The sequence below is a fragment of the Halichoerus grypus genome, chromosome 13, assembly GCF_964656455.1.
Source record: "Halichoerus grypus chromosome 13, mHalGry1.hap1.1, whole genome shotgun sequence".
In the NCBI taxonomy this organism is placed as follows: domain Eukaryota; kingdom Metazoa; phylum Chordata; class Mammalia; order Carnivora; family Phocidae; genus Halichoerus; species Halichoerus grypus.
In genome coordinates this window covers 64,967,899-64,987,794 of record NC_135724.1, presented here as the reverse complement: position 1 = coordinate 64,987,794, position 19,896 = coordinate 64,967,899, and the positions used below count along the sequence as shown (strand labels likewise).

The following is a 19,896-nucleotide window of genomic DNA, read 5'->3' as shown; positions in this document are numbered from 1 at the left end:
TGAAATTCAGATACATTCTTCAGCTCTTTTAATACTTGCAGTACTTTCATTTTAAATCAACAGTGTATGCAGGTAAAATCCTCATATATGTACAAATTGGAATTTCACACATTTAATTCATTTTATATTTTCTAGATGTTAAAGAATATTTTGAAATATATATATATTTAAGGCAAGATAAAACTTTCTGCAGCCCACAAATGACTTACTTGTTTCATTGTAGACCAATGATAACGATAAAAAGTGAAAAGTAAAAGATTTTCCATTAAGACATAAACCTACTTATGTCTTTTTTTTTTTTTTAAAGATTTTATTTATTTGACAGAGAGAGACATAGCGAGAGAGGGAACACAAGCAGGGGGAGTGGGAGAGGGAGAAGCAGGCTTCCTGACGAGCAGGGAGCCCGATGTGGGGCTCGATCCCAGGACTCTGGGATCATGACCTGAGCCAAAGGCAGACGCTTAACGACTGAGCCACCCAGGCGCCCCCCTACTTATGTCTTTAAAAAGTTTTTTGGTAGGGGGTATGTAGGGGGCAGTGAACAGGGAGTGGTGAATAAAGAGGAGAATACCCACCTGACCAGTAGAATGATAGATGTCATAGCCAGATTGCTCTCTTATGCTACAGATTTAGAAGATGAGGGCTAGAGATTTATTGGAATCTTACAATTCTTATTCAATGACATTGAATATGTTAACTTATAAAACAAAAATTCTTAGACATTCAGCAATTTGAACTGGTAACTTTCATTTCATTTTATTATTTTTTATTTTGAGCTACTACGTTTGGCCTCCTACCTATCTTACTGCTTTCATAATATGAAAAATAATTAAAAGGGTGTTTACATATCATAAAACCCATTATTCATGGCCATATAGTGATATATAGAGTTTGTGGTTTGATTAGTGGGTTGAAATCTTCAGTTAGTAAACTGACTTCTTGTTGGAAGAGAAGACAAGAATTAACTGAAGGAATATAGCTGCTTTCTCCTTGTTTGAAGTGGAAATATGAAACTACATTTGAATAATATAAATAATAGAATACTTAGGAACTTGGAGATAGCTTGTTTTTATGTCTTAGTGAACAAGAACTCTTTAGTGTGTAACTTCTCCCCTGAATAGTCATTCTTAGTCTACTAGTATTTTAATTTATGTTTTAACATGATATTATTTGAAAAGTGCTCTCACATTTGTTGTTCTCGGAGGCTTACGATAACACTGTGAGGTAAATTGGGAAGGCATTTTTATACCCATTTTACACATGGAAGAACTAAGGCTCAGAGAGCCTTCTCCAACTTCACAGGACGGAGTAAGGGAGAAGAAGAAGGGTACATGGTGGTTAAATTCAGAGGCTTATACTCTGGTAGGCCTGGTTTTGCCATTTTTGTACCAACTGTTGTTGCCCTGGATTATTTAATCCTATGATCCTTATTCTTTTGTAAAGTGAGAACAATATCTGCCTGATTGAATTTTTGCATATAAAATTAGATGACATAATCAATATAAAGTATCTAATATAGTTCTTGTTATGAATAAAAACTTAATAGCACTTACTATATGCCAGGCATTTTTCTAGGTGCTAGGGACATACTACCAAACAACATACAAATGGTCCCTACCTTTACAGCTTTTAATTGAAATGGAGAAAAACAGAATATAAACAAATAAAGCATAAACACATACATATAATGTTTTATGACTCATTTCAGGGCTTTTTGCCATTGCATATAAATCAGAATGAATTGTAGTCACAAATTTATGTCAGAGATAGAAACGTTCTTCTCTTAAATTAAAAATATAACACCTAAAACATTTTCCTTTAAGTATTTTTTTGAGAAACATATATAACCAAGTTTTGAGAAACATATATAACCAAGTACTTAATACTTCCAAGAAGCATTAAGGAAAGATCATTTTTAAAAATTATTTTCTTGGGGTGCCTGGGTGGCTCAGTTGGTTAAGTGTCCAACTCTTGATTTTGGCTCAAGTCACAATCTCAGGGTCATGAGATTGAGCACCCCCCCCCCCAGTCTGGCTCAGCGCCCTCAGGGAGAGTCTGCTTGAGATTCTCTCTCTTCTTCTGCCCCTCCCCACTGTGCGTGAGCTCTTGGTCTCTCACCTTTTCTCTCTCAAATAATAAATAAATAACTCTTTTTTAAAAAATTACTTTTTTATCTGTAAATACATTCTGGAAACTATTCATTCAATTAACATGAGTCAAAAAGAAAAGATTGTAGATGGGAAGGAAAAAGTGGTGATGATGGAGTGCGAAGTGTGCAGGAGTGGAAGATCAAAGAGACAGGGTTAGGGATGATGAAAGAGTAAGACTTGAAATGGATAGAAAGGACAAGTTAAAAAAGTGTAGAATCTAGAAAAAGTGTCTGAGAAATGACTGAAATTAATGAGAATAGTATATGAACAAAGTTCTTCATTTGGAAATGAATGTAAAGTTCTCAGTTTATTTACACACTCATTTACCTTTTGAAATACTCATTAAGCATTTAGTGTACCTTCTTTGTGCAGACTGCTCTATCAGCACTTAGGTTGCTGAGATTAACTAGGATTAAGTGAACCCCTGTGAATTAAGTATTATAGACCAGGTGTGTAGGAACATACTAGCCCATACACTACTCTTGTTCAAATTAGCGATTAGCAATAGACATTCCTGCTTCAAGATACTTTACTTCCATCTGTAAGAAAATTGTTATAATAAATAGAAATTTGCAATGTCTGTTTTATAGAGGATGTCCTTCTAGATATAGTACCCTCATGAACATTCTGAACATACCAAAGTGGTGGTCCAAAACGTACATGAGATGCTCAGGGAGCACAGAGAGAAGCAATGAACTCAGCCTGGTGGATTCTGGTGCTCTTATACAATCCAGTCCCCCTAATAATTGGGGAAGGCATATAAAGCAATACCATATGCAACTCTTTTGCAAGCAAGAATTTACTTTTGTTGATATCTGAAATTAATGGTAAAGTTTTTCACTTAATAATTGATAGCTGCAGTGTAAATTTTCATAGCCCTTATATAAAATAATTTGACAGTATATTAAAATGTTTGAAACTGTTCATAATGTATAATAGCAAAGGCTAGGAACATCCTAGATGTTCATTAATAGGGGAGTCTCTAAGTATCACTCCCCGCTAAAACAATCCCAGGATTCCTTAGAGAAATGGCTAATTCCAGATCTAGGAAGGAAATATATAAAATAGCCTGGAACAACCTATCATACCAGAAAACAGACTACCCAGGGTTACTAAATTGTATAAAAAGGACTCAGAAGCCAACTCAAAGAGGTTCCCGTTGGTCAAAGATGGAAGAATTTGATCACTAGTAAGAATAATAGCTGTGATGGATTAAAAAACACATCAAATATTCTGATTTCCATGAACACATAAATGATAGTAAAACTCTCATTGGTCACCTTTAGAGGCTGTTAGGGAACCAACTTATTTCAAGAATTGGCAGATAAATGGAAAGCATATTCATCCTGCCTTTTCCATACGAACCAGCACCTTAGGGTAACCAATTAGTTTCGTACACGTTTTTTTTATAAAAGTATTCCAGCTAATATGTGAAAATGGAATGATAGGAATTGCAAAATGGTAATATTCTATTTCCAGAGAAAGAATAGCAGTAATCATTGTGTCATCAAAAGAGACCAACAGACTTTATGCGCCTCCTGATGGAAGTTTACAACATCACTTAGGAAGTATTCTTGCCAAATAAGCAAACGAAAAAAAACCCCTATCTTCAATAAGGTCAAGGCTCCAGATCTAACTACCAATTTTCAGGAAATCCAGAGGATACAGAAACATTTTAAATAACACCATAAGGATGCAATCTGCAAAATCCAGATTGTGGGAAACTCTGTAGGACAAATCATATAATTTCTTCAATAAATAAATTCAAGAAAAATGGAGGGGGAGAGAAGAAAAACTTAGATTAAAAGAAACTTGATACATAGCATCCAGTTGCAGCATGTGGACGTTATACGGATTCCAGTTAAAAGAAATGAATTGTAAAAATGTGTGTACATATTTGAGGTAATCAGAAAAATTTGGCCTCTTATGTTATACTTGATGATATTAGAAATTACTCATATATTTTTGTAAGATTTTGGGGCACCTGGATGGAGTAGTTGGTTAAGTGTTGGACTCTTGGTTTTGGCTCAGGTCTGATCTCAAGGTCATGAGATGGAGCCCCAGTGCTAAGTGTGGAGTATGCTTGGGTCTCTCTTTCCCTCTGCCCCCTCCCCACTAAAATAAATAAATCTTAAAATATTTTTTTTTATTTTTAAGTAATCTCTACACTGAAGGTGGGGCTGGAACTCACAACCCTGAGATCAAGAGTTGCATACTCCACTGACGAAGCCAGCCAGGCGCTGCAGAAATTACTCATATTTTTAATATGATAATAGTATTGTAGTTATTTTTTAAAGAGCATATGAAACTCAGCTATCTGGGATTTGCTATCCTGGCGGGTAGGGCTGAGCAGGTGAGGAAGTAGATTAAGATTGGCCATAAATGGATCATCATTAAAGTTGGGTGATGGGTACATGCTAATTCATACATGATTCACCTAGTTTTGTTTTGAAGTTTTTTCATATAAAAAATTAAAATATGTAAAAGTGTCCAGAATAATCCTTTGTGATAGTAATACCAATGGTAGAAATTTCTCGGGGCACCTGGGTGGCTCAGTCGTTAAGCGTCTGCCTTCGGCTCAGGTCGTGATCCTGGGGTCCTGGGATCGAGCCCCGCATCGAATTCCCTGCTCGGCGGGGAGTCTGCGTCTCCCTCTCCCACTCCCCCTGCTTGTGTTCCCTCTCTCGCTGTGTCTCTCTCTGTCAAATAAATAAAATCTTTAAAAAAAAAAAAAAAAAAGAAATTTCTCACGGAAGTAAGTTTTTAGTAGCACGGTACCCCGATACAAGCGGGTGCAACTGCGCATGTGCACCCCATGTGTGTTTGGGTTGTGGAGTGGCCTTCGGTGGTCTCCTCTGCAAATGGGTTTTGTGGCCTAGTGTCCCCATCCCCGCCACTGTGATCCCATGCCAGGGCATGGAAGGGGTCGCCACCAAGGTTTCCACCAGCCCACAAGCAACAGCATGGCAGCCAACCCCTCCAATGGCTCTTGCTCGTGGCCACCCATGACTATTACTGGCACCACCTGGGTTCCACTTCCAGTAACAGCTCCAGCAGAAGTGCAGACTATCCTGTGGAAGGCATTCCTCACCACGCAGGTCTCCCCAAGGCCAACCCGGTCACTGGTAGGCAAGCTTCTTTTCCCACAAGTCTACTCTCTTGTTCATGGCTACAGTGTTGGAGTCCCCAGAATCCTTGGAGTCTTCCCAGGCCTCTAGCAGGACAATCACCTGTGATTTAGCTCTGGAAGCCGTGAGGAAGCAGCCTGGTGGCCAGCCTGGCAAAGCCAACACTGGGCTCCAATCCTCAGTGGCCAACACCAGGCTTCAAAAGGCACTAGGCTCATCAGACCCCACCCCTCCCCTCCCTTTAGACTAGGTAGGTTGCAGCAAGCAGAAGCAGTTGGGCTCTTTTATATCAATATAGCAAAACACCAAAAAGGAAGTTGATAGAACCCCACTCTTTTATTATCCAAGCCACAAACTTTCCTGATACCTTGTAACTGTGTACCTTGCACCAAGTGGAAAAAAAACTCCAAGGCAGCCAGTAAAAAGAAAAAAAAAGAAAGAAAAAGAAAATTTTTAAATTGAAATATAATTGACATATTATGTTAGTTATAGGTGTACAACTTAATGATTTGGAATATGTATATATTGTGAAATGATTTTCATAAAAAGTCTAGTTAACATCCATCAGCATACATAGTTACACATTTTTTTCCTATGATGAGAACTTTTAAAATTTACTCTTTCAGCAACTTTCAAATGTACAATACAGTATTATTAACTGTGGTCACTATGCTGTATATTACATCCTCAGGACTTATTTTATAACGGTAAGTTTGTGTCTTTTGACTTCCTTCACCCATATTGCCCGCCGCCCCCACACACCCCTACCTCTGCCAACTACCTATCTGTTCTTTGTACAAAAAGATTATTTGTTAAAGTTTTTACTTAAATTCCATTTAGTTAACATACAGTGTAATATTAGTTTCAGGTGTAGAGTATAGTGATTCAACACTTCCATACAACATCTGCTCATAACGACAAGTGCACTCCTTAATCCCCATTATCTATTTTCACCCATTCCCCCACCCACCTCTTCTGGTAACCATCAGTTTGTTCTCCATAGTTAAGAGTCTGTACAAAGATAACTTTTAAAAGAAGAAAATGTTACATGGATACATTGAAGATGTGTTTTGCAGCATTATTTACACTATTCTAAAATGAAATAAATGGCAAAGAAATGATTACCAACTAGATGGACTGTTATATAGTCTCTAAAATTATAATTCGCTGAGTTATTTAGCAATATGGAAAATTTCTGCTTTAAAATAGAAAAGAGACCATGAAGTTCTGCATATACTGATATATGGATAAAGAATGAAAGAAACTGGTAATTTGAAATAGTATATTAGTGGTGGTGTGATTCAGGGTAAACCATTTAGCTTCAGAAATTCCATTCCTCTTATTGTTTACCATTTATATAATAAATAAAAGATTGTAAAATTTTAGTATATTAAGTATGTTATTGGCCATGAGTAGTCTTACAAGTTATGCTTTCAGTGTTAATTCATAATTTAAAACAAAATGTGGCATGTTTCTGCAAATATAAGCATAAAGTTTACACAATAAGCCCTGCTTATAAAAAGCTAGCAGGTTTTTGGTTTGCCGTGTAATGTCAGAATTTGCATACAATTTTGAAAACTCCTCGGGAAAAGTTTAAGAAAAGAATAGTACTGTAGAATGTGATTTAAAATAGAAACAAGATTTATGTATTTAATTTTATTATGCCAAACTAGATTAGCCCAGTGCAGAGTTTGTCTTCATTTTAAAAATGTACATGTGTTACAAATAGCTGATACAGGGTGCTTGGGTGGCACAGTTGGTTAAGAAACTGACTCTTGGTTTCAGCTCAGGTCATGATCTCAGGGTCATGAGATGGAGCCCCAAGTTGGGCTCTGTGCTCAGGGGGTAATCTGCTAAAGTTTCTCTCTCCCTCTGACCCTCCCTGCACTTACTCTGCTCACATTCTCTCTCACTCTCTCAAATAAATAAATTTCTTTAAAAAAACCAAATAGCTGATACAGGATCAATCTATTATTTTCATTTATGTATGAAGGTGGCATAGGTTTAATGGAGCATATACAAGTGAAGGCAAAATGTTTGTTTGAGCTTGTCATTACTGAATTAAGATCCTGCGAACATAGGTTAGTTGGGTGAACAGTGTTCATCAGTCAAATTAGAAAGACTCCAAAGAAGGAAACTGCAATTCTCTGTACTTCAGAATGTTGTGTTCTTTAAGTTTTGAAATTTGCTGGGAACATACTAATTTGTTTTTTCTGATTTAGGCAAAAATTTAGTAACTTATCCTAACTATATGATGCTAAATTTAGTGAAGATGTTTTTTATACAGTTTTTTCTTTGTTTAGTTGTTGATTTCTTATGATAAATATATGATTACATTCATTAGGCAAAACATTTTAGTTATAGTTTAAAATGATATTTTACTTAGGTTTTGCAAATAAAATTCTAAGCTTTGTGAACTGAACATTTTTAAAAACATTTGAATTTCAACAGTCGACAATAAATTATGAGGAAATCCTGTAGCCTAGTATTATCAACAGAGGACTGTAATGTGATAAATTCTAAACATTTGAGAAGATACCATTTTGATTATGCCATTTTCTTTTCTGGGATGATTGAGTTTATAAACATTGCAATTAAATGTGTCTAAGCAAAGGGTGATGGATTGCTAAATGCTTTGGAATATAGAATTTAAGCAAAAACTCTATTCTCAGTTAATTGTGCCAAAGTTTTAAGAACTTGATGGTCTGTATAGTATTTTGATACTAATTAGGGTAAAAAAAATCAGTGGATAATATATAGAATTTCTGAGTTACTGGCATACATCTTTGATGTGATATCAAATAAAATTTTTTCAGAGCACCTGGGTGGCTCAGTCAGTTAAGCGTCCAACTCTTGATCTCAGCTCAGGTCTTGATCTCAGGGTTGTGAGTTCAAGCTCCAAGCTGGGTGTGGAGCCTACTTAAAAAATAAATAAAATTTTTTCTCCTAGTTGGTGCATTCAAAAATATAGATGCTAACTTACTTGACAAAAAAATGAAAATGTTTCAAAATGTTAGAAAGTATTGTAGGTTGTCTTTTTTTTCTAATCACATCTATCTAGACAAAGTTTGCAGATATTTTCAAGTTTTGTTGAAAATATATAACAAGGTCTTATGTGTTTAATGAAAACTTCAGAAAATTTATTTGGATTCTAGCAATAGTATTAATGATTCTATACAGGGAATCCAGATAATGGAGTTGTCAGATTGACTTTTAATTTATGTTCAAGATTCCAAGAGTCAGGATTGAAACTTTGAGCAGAAAACTGGAAAACATATAAAAAGAACCAAATGGAAATTTAGAACCAAAAAATAAAGTAACTGAAATAAAAGTTTAGTGAATAGACTAGACAGAGCTGAAGAGAAAAAGAATGAAATGGAGTATCGTCAGTAGATATGAAGTGCAGAGACACAAAAAGAATAGAGTACAGAATAAAGGGTTAGATACAAAGGCAGTATATTTAATTAAAATCCTAAAAGGAGGGCAAGGAAAAGGGAGGATGGAAGAAATATTTGAATACTAAGAATTAATACATACTAAGGTAATAACTAATGTAGTTAATACGTATTAGTTAATACAAACTAAGAATTTTCCAAAACCATGGAAAATACTATGCCACCAATTCAAGAAGCCCCACAAATCAAGAGCAAGTAAAATAATATGAAAATAACTTAGTTTCTTGTAGTTAAACTGCCAAAAATCACAAACAGAAAATCTAAAATCTTAGAGGAAAAATTAGACTGCACTAACTTCTCAGTAGAAACAGCAGAAGCTGGAAGACATAATGGAATGATATCTTCGAAGTTCTAAAATAGAACCTAAAATTCTTTACCTAGTGAAATATCTTTCAAGAATAAAGGTAAAATAGGGGTGTCTGGGTGGCTTAGTCGGTTAAGCATCTGCCTTTGGCTCAGGTCTTGATCCCAGGGTCCTGGGGTTGAGCCCTGCATTGGGCTCCCTGCTCAGTGGGGAGCCTGCTTCTCCCTCTCCCTCTACCCCCGCCCCCTGCTTGTGCTTTCTCTCTTGCATGCATTCTCTCTCTCTCAAATAAATTTAAAAAATATTTTTTAAAAAGAATAGAAGTAAAATAGCTCTTTTTCTGGTTAACAAATATCAGGAGTGGCCTAGAGTAGGAGTTGGGGAGTCATCAGCCTTTAGGTGGCATTTAAAATTAACCTTAAAAATTTATTTATAGAACAATGGCAGGTAAGTTAAGTAAGAGATAACATAGTCCATCCTCTCTGAAAATAAACTGAAATCTAACAAATGTCAAATAAATTGTCTAAGGTCATATAACCTCGTGTTGATAGATGTGGGTCAGAACCTACTCCTGCTAATTATGTTCCTCTTCCCCCATATTGTCCCTTTTTTTTTTTTTTTTTTGGTAACTGTAAAAGATGGTTTTGTTATATGCTTACTGTATACCATGCTGTATGCTTAAATACTTGAAAAACATGACTTTCTTTAATATAAAAGTAATATACATTCATTCTAGAGTAGAGTGCATAAGAACTTGGCTTAGATCTATAGGTAGACTGCTTGGGTTCAACTCCAGTTCTGCTGCCTAGCTGTGTGATTTGGGTAAATTACTCAGCTATTCTAAATCTCAGTTTCCATATCTATCAGTTGGATTGTTGTAAGGATTAAATGAAATGATGCATTCAGGAACAAAGAACAAAATAAATATCAAGCAGTTCATGGACACTGAAATAACCACTTGGATTATTTCTCCTCTGTGGGACTGTTTCTCCCTCTGTCTCAATGGAGACTTTGTGGAATTTCATTATTCTTTGTTAAGTTTTTAAAACGTATTTTAAATTGCGGTAAAATACACATACAACTTATCATTTAAATTATTTTAAAGTGTACAGTTTAGTGGCATTAAGTACATTCACAATATTGTTCAACCATAATCATTATCTAGTTCCAGAGCTTTTTTATCACCTCAAATGGAATCCCCATACTCACCACTTCTTATCCCTTGTCTTTCAGCCCCTGGCAACCACTAATCAGCTTTCTGACTTTGTGGATTTGTGTATTCTGGGAATTTCATATAAATAGAATCATACAATATATGACCTTTTGTGTCTTGCTGCTTTTACTTAGCATAATGGTGTTAAGGTTCATCCATGTTATGGTGTGTGTCAGTACTTTATTCCTTGTTATGAATGAGTAAAATTTCACTGTATGTATATACCACATTTTGTTTTTCCAAGTATTAGTTCAGAATATTTGAATTGTTTCCACCTTTGGCTACTATGAATAGTTGCTGGTATGAACATTGATATACAAGCTTTTGTTTGAACACTGGCTTTCTATTCTTTTTGATAAACAGTTGACCCTTGAACAATGCAGAGGTTAGGGACATTGACCCCCTGCACAGCCAAAAATTTGCATACAGCTTTTGATTCCCCAAAAACCTAACTGCTAAGGAAGCCAAGTGTTGACCAGAAGCCTTTCTGAATACATAAACAGTCAGTTAATACATAGTTTATATGTTATATGTATTATTTACTGTATTCTTACAATAAAGCAAGCTAGAAAAAGTGTTATTAAGAAAATCATATGGAGGAGAAAATACATTTACAAATACAATACAGTACTGTACTGTATTTATATTTTAAAAATCTGCATGTAAGTGTACCTTAGCAGTTCAAACCCATGTTGTTCAAGGTTAACTGTATCCTACCTAAGGTGGAATTGCTGGATCACATGGTAACTTTTTGATAAATCACCACACTGTTTTTCTCAGTGGCTGTACCATTTTACATTTCTACCAGCAATACACAAGGGTTCCAGTATCTCCACGTTCTCATCAACATTTATTTTCCATTGTTGGTTTTTGTTTTTGTAGCCATCCTACTGGGTCTGAGTGGTATCTCATTGTGGTTTTGACTTGCATTTCTCTAATGACTAATGGTGTTGAGCATCTTTTTATGTGCTTTTTGGTCAGTTGTATATTTTCTTTGGAAAAATGTCAGTTTTTAAATTGAGTTGTCTTTTTGTTGTGTTTAAGAGTTCTTTATAGGGCCGTCTGGGTAGCTCAGTCAGTTAAGTATCTTGGTTTCAGCCCAGGTCATGATCTCAGGGTTGTGAGATGATAGAGCCCCATGTTGGGCTTGGCTCTGGGTGTGGAGCCTGCTTGGGATTCTCTCTCTCCCTCTCCCCTAGCCCCTACTCTCTTTCTCTCTCAAATAAATAATCTTTAAAAAAAAGTTCTTTATATATTCTGAATAGTAGACCCTTATCAAATAATCTGATTTGCAAATATTTTCTCCCATAATGTGGGCCTTTTAACTCTCTTGAAAATGTCCCTTGATGTACAAAAACTTTTAACTTTGATGAAGTCTAGTTTATCCATTTTATTGTTATTGGTTATGCTTTGGTGTCGTATCTAAAAAATCATTACCAAATCCATGAACAAGAAGGTTTATCCCTATGTTTTCAGAGTTTTATATTTTGGGCTGTTATATTTAGGTCTCTGATCCATTTTGAGTTAGTTTTTATATATATAGTATGAGTTAGGGGTGAACTTCATTTTTCTGCATGTGGATATCCAGTGTTCTTAGCATCATTTGTTGAAGAGACTGTTCTTTTCTCATTTAATGGTCTAGGCACTTTTGTCAAAAATTAATCAACCAAAGATATATGGATTTATTTCTGAACTCTCAGTTCTATTTCATTGATTTATAGGTCTTTCCTTATATACCACATTGATTTGATTACAGTAACTTTATAGTAAGTTTTGAAATTCAATCTGTAAGTCTTCCAACTTTGTTCTTTTCAAGATTGTTTTGGCTGTTTGAGGCCCCTTGCAGCTCCATATGAATTTTAGGATCAGCTTTTCTGTTTCTTCAAAAAAAAAAAAAAATCGTTGGTATTAGGGATTGCATTCAATGTCCAGATCACTTTGTGTAGTATTACCATTTTAACAGTATTAAATCTTCCAACCCATGAATATGGAATGTTTTTCCATTTATTTGGGTCTTTCAGCAATGTTTTATAGTTTTCAGTATGTATATCTTGTACCTCCTTGGTTAAATTTATTGCTTAATCGTTTTTTAATACTTTTATAAATGGAATTGCTTTCTTAATTTCTTTTTCTGATTGTTCATTGATACAGAAATACACCTTTTTGTGTGTGTTGATCATGTATTCCACAACTTTGCTGAAATTGCTCATTAGCTCTGATAGTTTTTTGTAGATTCTTTTGGATTTTATATATGTGTAGGATTATGTCCTATGCATTTGAAAAACATTTTTAGACCTAGTTATTACCTTTACACCAGTGTTTTTCAACTTGCAGGTCACAACTTCATAGTGGATCATGAAATCAATTTAATGTGTAAGTTTTGTTTTGAGAACTTGTTGTGTATAAAACATAGATTGTTTGCATGTATTTGAGTCCTTGTATAAAATATATTTCTTCCCAGGAATTATAGTAAAAAAATGAAACTCTTAGTAGTTGCTTTTCATTATCTTGGAAATGATAATTTTTTAAAAAGATTTTATTTTTTTACTTGAGAGAGAGAGCAAGACAGAGAGAGAGCATGAGCAGGGGGCAGAGGGAGAGGGAAAAGCAGACTCCTCACTGAGCAGGGAGTGGACATGGGGCTTGATCTCAGGACCCCAAGATCATGACCTGAGCTGAAGGCAGATGCTTAACCAACTGAGCCATCCAGGTGCCCTTGTTTGTTTTGTTTCTTAAATTCCCCATATGAGTGAAGTCATACAGCATTTGTCTTTCTCTGGCCGACTTACTTTGCTTAGCCTAATACTCTGTAGTTCCATCCATGTCATTGCTAATGCAAGATTTCATTCTTTTTTATGGTTGAGTATATTCCATTGTATAGCTTGTGAGATTTTTGCTTTTCATGCTTTCTGATAAATCATTTCTTAGCCTTGTTTTGGGTACTGTGGAGAAAATTTCTTACTGAAACCCAAGATACTTGAGAAGAATATACTTTATTAAAGATAGTAATCTATCTAGTAAATTGCATATACTTATTACAAATGAAAACAAAAGCCACATTATGAAGGATAATATAATCTACAAAGGTATCTTTTACTCTCCAATGGATAGAAATTATTAAAGTATAATAAAATGTATATTTTCAGTAATTGAATTAATATCAAATTTACTGAATATAGTAAAGAATTAAGGGCAAACTCACAGCTTTTTAAAGCAAATGAAGTACCTTAAAATATAATACATGGATGCAAAATTATTACTTTACAAAAGTAAAATTATTCCCATGCACTAGACTCATGATCGGGTGTCTTTCCAATCTAATGAATTAAATAGTGTTTGATTTTTCTAAATTGTTGTGTATGATGCTAACTTGCATCTTTTACCCACGAACAGTTTTGGGGGTTATGGACTATGTACAGTAAAGGACATTGGGACTGGAGCTACCACCAGTGGAGTTATTCTGCCCTCTGCCCTCTTTGTTCCAGTCTCCATTTACTGATGCAGCATCTTCCCAATGGTCCACCTGTCATTCTGACAGGGTTTTTTTGAGATTTTATTTATTTATTTGAGAGAGAGAGAGAGAGTGATTGAGAGAGAGAGCACTAGCAGGGGGAGAGGGGGAGGAGCAGAGGGAGAGGGAGAAGCAGACTCCCCGCTGAGCAGGGAGCTTGACACAGGACTCAATCCTGGGACTCCAGGATCACGATCTGAGCCAAAGGCAGATGTTTAACCAACTGAGCCACCCAGGCGCCCCTGTTTTTTTACTGCATTACACAATTCAGCATGTATCGGGATGAGCCTGGGCTTTAGAATCCCATAAGACTGTGTTTAATCCTTCTCCCTCGTGTCAGCTTTCTGATTGTGGACAAATCACTTGAGTCCTCTTAGCCTCAGTTTCCTTTGCTATAAAATGGAGATAATTCAGGGTTACGCTGAAGAGTAAATGCTATTATGCTGTGTATATGACGTGTCAAATACAAGTGCCTGGCATGGTAAAAAAAAAAAATTGATAGCTATTAAAACACCTGTGTTATGATTAATACTCAGTAAATGGTAGTTCCATTTCTGCTTGCAACCAAAACTTGTATAAATGTTCTGTCATTTTCAAATAGAAGCTAACGAATTCTACAAAGTTCATCTGTGCCATTGGGTGTTTGTTAGTAGAGCATGTTTTCCATATAATTGTGTAGATTTTACTGATGGTTTTGTGATGCATTAGGTTTTGGATGATGGGAATTGCCTTGCTGTCTGTTATGTAAATATGAATATATGGGGTATGTCTGTTTTTAAGGTACCAAAACCCCAAAATAATAAATGAGCATTATTATTTAATTTCCTCTTCTGTAGTTGTGTGCTGCTCATCTTCCAACTGAATCAGAGGCACCAAATCATTATCAGGCAGTATGTCGGGCACTGTTTGCAGAAACAATGGAGCTACACACGTTTCTGACTAAAATTAAGAGTGCAAGGGAGGTAAGTACTACTGCTTTTATTTATTGGCATTGTGAAAGATTAACCTGAATTTTCAACACTGTCCATCATAATATTTAAAATATTTATTACCATCCTTTTGATGAGTGCTGAAAATAATTTAGGAAAGAATCAACTTAGGCAAAATTGAATCTATTTTTTTTTAAATTGCAGTATAGTTGACATATATACAATATAATGATTGAACAATTCTATACCTTACTCAGTGCTCACCCATCCTCCCACCCACATCCCCTTTGGCAATCATTAGTTTGTTCTCTCTAGTTAAGAATCTGTTTTTTTGTCTCTTTTTCCTTTGTTCATCTGTTTTGTTTCTTAAATTCTACATAAGAATGAAATTATATGGTATTTGTCTTTCTCTGACTTATTTGGCTTAGCATTATGCCCTCTAGATCCATCCATGTTGTTGCAAATGGCAAGATCTCATTCTTTTGTATGGCTGAGTAATACTCCATTGTATATCTATACCACATCATCTTTATCCACTCATCTATCGATGGACACTTGGGCTACTTCCATAATTTGGCTATTGTAAATAATGCTCAAGTAAACATAGGGGTGCATATATCTTCTTGAATTGGTGCTTTCATATTTTTTGGGTTAATACCCAGTAGTGGAATTACTGGATCATATGGTAATTGTATTTTTAATTTTTTGAGGAACCTCCATACTGTCTTCCACTGTGGCTGCACCAGTTTGCATTCCCACTAACAGTGTAGAAGGATTTTTTCTCCACGTCCTTGTTAACGCTTGTTGTTTCCTGTGTTGTTAATTTTAACCATTCGACAGGTGTGAGGTGATATCTCATTGTGGGTTTGATTTGCATTTCCCTGATGATGAGTGATGGTGAGCATCTTTTCATGTGTCTGTTGGCCATCTGGATGTCTTCTTTGGAGAAATGTCTATTCATGTCTTCTATTATGATGATGATGATGATGATGATGATGATGATGATGTTATGTTAGTCCCCATACAGTACATCATTAGTTTTTGATGTAGTGTTTGTTCCATGATTCATTATTTTCGTATAACACCCAGTGCACCATGCAATACGTGCCCTCCTTAATACCCATCACTGGGCCAACCCATCCCCATACCCCTCTCCCCTCTAAAACCCTCAGTTTGTTTCTCAGAGTCCATAGTCTCTTATGGTTCATCTCTCCCTCTGATTTCCCCCCCTTCATTTTTCCCTTCCTTCTCATGTCCTCCATGCTATTCCTTATGTTCCACAAATAAGTGAAACCATATAATTGACTTTCTCTGCTTGACTTACTTCACTTCCATCCATGTCTTCTGCCCATTTTTAATTAGATTATTTGGGTTTTCTTTTCCGTGTTGAGTTATATAAGTTGTTTTATATTTTGAATTCTAACTCTTTATTGGATATGTCATTTGCAAATATCTTCTTCCATTTGTTAGGTTGTCTTTTAGTTTTGTTGATTGTTTCCTTTGCTCTGCAGAAGCTTTTTATTTTGATATAATCCCAATTATTTTTGCTCTTGTTTCTCTTGCCTCAAGAGACATATCCACAAAAATTTTGTTATGGCTGATGTCAGTGAAATTACTGACTGTGCTCTCTTCCAGGATTTTTATGGTTTCAGGTCTCACATTTAGGTCTTTAATCCCTTTTGAGTTTATTTATGTATATGGTGAAAGACATTGGTCCAGTCTCATTCTTTTGCACATAGCTGTCCAGTTACCCCAATACCATTTGTTGAAGAGGCTATCTTTTTCCCATTGCATATTCTTGTCTCCTTTGTCAAAGATTAATTGGCCACATAATCATGAGTTTATTTCTGGGTTTTCTATTCTGTTCTCTTCATCTATGTATTTTTATCAGTGTCTGTGCCAGTTCTGTACTGTTTTGATTACTGTAGCTTAATAGTATATCTTGATATTTGCAGTTGTATACTTCCAGTTTTGTTCTTCTTTTTCAAGATTGCTTTTGGCTGTTGAAGGTCTTCTGTGGTTCCATATAAATTTTAGGATTATTTGTTCTAGTTCTGTGAAAAGTGCTGTTGGTATTTTGATAGAAATTGCATTAAATCTATAGATTGCTTTGGGTAATATGGACACAATATTTGTTCTTCCAGTCCATGAGCATGGAATATCTTTCTATTTGTTTGTGTTGTCTTCAGTTTCCTCATCAGTTTTCAGAGTACAGATCTTTCACCTTATTTGTTTATTCCTAGGTATTTTATTATTTTTGGTGCCATTGTAAGTGGGATTGAATTTTCTTTTCTTTTTGGGGGGGGTTTGTTTTCTTAATTTCTCTTTCTGCTGTTTCATTATTAGTGTGTAGAAATACAGCAGATTTCTGTACATTGACCTTACTGAATTCATTTATCAGTTCTAGTAGTTTTGGGGTAGAATCTTTAGGGTTTTCTATGTATAGTGTCATATCATGTGCAAATAGTGAAAGTTTTTCTTCTTCCTTACCAATTTTGATGCCTTTTATTTCTTTTTCTTGTCAGATTGCTATGGCTAGGACTTCTAGGACTATGTTGAATGAAAGTGATGAGAGTGGACATGCTTGTGTTGTTCCTGATCTTAGAGGAAAAGCTCTTAGTTTTTCAGCATTGAGTATGATATTAGCTGTGGGTTTTTCATGTATGGCCTTTATTGTGTTGAGTTATTTTCCCTCTTAACCTGCTTTGTTGAGGATTTTTATCATGAATGGATATTGTGCTTTGTTAGATACTTTTTCTGCATCTATTGAAATGATCATGGTTTTTATCCAAAACTTGCTGATGTGATGTATCATGTTGATTGATTTGTGAATATTGAACCGTTTTTGCTTCCCAGGAATAAATCCCACTTGATTGTGGTGAATGACTTTTTTTACTGTATTGTTGGGTTCTGTTTACTAGTATTTTGTTGAGGATTTTTGCATCTCTGTTCATCAGAGATATTGGCCTGTAGTTCTCTTTTTTTGTGGTGTCTTTATCTGGTTTTGGTATCAGGATAATGCTGGCCTCATAGAATGAATGTGGAAGCTTTCCTTCTATTTTTTTGGAATAGTTTGAGAAGAATAGATATTAGCTCTTCTTTACATGTTTGTTAGAATTTACCTGTGAAGCTGTCTGATCCTGGGCTTTTGTTTGCTGGGAGTTTTTTGATAACTTACTCAATTTCATTGCTGGTAATTCGTCTGTTCAAATTTTCTATGTCTTCCTAATTCAGTTTTGGGAGGTTGTATGTTTCTAGGAATTTATCCATTTCTTCTAGATTAGAGTCCAGTTTGTTGGCAAATAATTTTTGATAATATTCTCTTACCCTTTGTATTTCTATGTTTCAATTGTTATTTCTCCTCTTTCATTTCTGATTTTGTTTAAAATTAAATTTGTTCTTAATTTTTAATCTGTTGTTTAAATGAAAGTGTGTGAATCCATTTTATAAAACAGATTTTTGTAAAGCTTCCTTACAAATGAGAAATAAAATGCTACTGAATTAGTTCAGTCAGTTTCCCATATGACTTGCTTTTCACCATCTTTCTGCCACTCTTTCCATTTTAAAAGATATAGTACCTTTTTCAGGAAGGAATATAGACTCAGGAAGGAGGCTACACATTTGATAATTTAACTATTTTATAGTGGATTTGGATAAATATTTAATGGAGGTGATTGGAATTAATATTCATATAGTTGACAATCTCATTTTAGCTACTTTCCTTCATTATTATTCATCATTGTCTGTGAGTTAAACTGTTATGTGTAGAGTCCAAAGAGAATCACTCTAATTTATTTACAAGTTGAATCACCATATTGTACATCACACAGATGGTTGTGAAGATTCATGAGATCTATATACAGCAGCACAGCATCTGTCAACACAGTAAGAGCTCAGTACATGATAGGTGGTGGGTATAATTTCTTTTATGACTAAAGTACAGAGTTTATCTGAAGTACTAGTTTAAAACTTCTGATGACACAGTTTGGGGAGGGATACAGTGCGATGTGTAAGAATGGAAGGAAAATATTAACCCATATTAGCCTAATAAGACTAATTATCTCTGATAGTAAGTGACAGATGTGTCATCCAGATCGCCCTTAATAAATCACCTTAAATAAATCCATTTTATATGTCTGAATAAGAGCTATAAGCATTTCTTTTCTGTCCTAGCCTGGATACTGCTCATAGTCTGTCTTTTTGTCATAGGCCAATGAAAAACTATGGTTATTTTTTTTTTTAGGATTTTATAGAGTTAGACCAAGAGAAAAAGTCTTCAAAGGGTGGAAAAGGGTGAACTATGTGTTATCTGAAGAATAATTACAGGGGCGCCTGGGTGGCTCAGTCGTTAAGCGTCTGCCTTCGGCTCAGGTCATGATCCCAGGGTCCTGGGATCGAGCCCCGCCTCGGGCTCCCTGCTCTGCAGGAAGCCTGCTTCTCCCTCTTCTACTCCCCCTGCTTGTGTTCCCTCTCTCGCTGTGTCTCTCTCTGTCAAATAAATAAATAAAATCTTTAAAAAAAAAAAAAAGAATAATTATAAGTACATCATGGACTAGCTTGTCCTCTTGGACAGAACCAGAGGATGTAAGATCCGATTAAACGCTTCAGAGTAAACATCCAAAAGTACATCCTCAGTTAAGGTTTAGTAAATAGTAGAAAAGATTACTTTTTAAGCTTGTAATTGTCTTCCCCAGCTTGTTAAGTTTGAGATTGCTTTCTCCAGAGAAACAAGCATTATTTTTAGGATATAAATACAGTCCTGTGGGGTTAATAGAGTAAATTAAATGCACCGCTGAAGTCCTTTCAACACACACATTCTCAGGAACCATTTCTGAGCTTAAAGAATTGTATTAATAAGTATTTTTTTCCTACTCTATTCCAGTAAGCTAAAAAAAAAATTTTTTTTTGCTCTTGATTAGAACTTTGTCAAACATGTTCCAAGAAAGAAATTTAAACGTTTTCAAAGTTTATTTAAATAAAAATCTCGCAAGCAGAGTAAAACAGCAGTGGCTGGTGGCTGTGTGGCAGTGCCCACAGAGACTGGCCAGGCGCTGACTGAGGCTGGGGCCCCTGAGGCGGTTCCAGCCCCATCTCATCACGTCATCCTCTGGCACCACCCCAGATTTAGCTCTTTGTAGATACTGGTTCTGTCCTGTTTTCTCATCTACTCTGTTTCCTTACTTTCCATTTTTCTCTCTGGAAACTG

General features: G+C 35.4%; 1 protein-coding gene across 3 annotated transcripts in view; it reads left to right on the top strand.

Moving 5' to 3' along the window:
• The window catches only part of SPIRE1 (spire type actin nucleation factor 1), a 208,903-nt gene that overhangs the window by 86,095 nt on the left and 102,912 nt on the right, over positions 1 to 19,896 (top strand). For all 3 annotated transcript variants that reach the window (XM_036121718.2, XM_036121720.2, XM_036121721.2), the window contains exon 4: positions 14,598 to 14,723. In XM_036121718.2, coding sequence (XP_035977611.1) covers positions 14,598 to 14,723 — 126 coding nt within the window. The remainder of the gene's footprint in view (positions 1 to 14,597; positions 14,724 to 19,896) is intronic.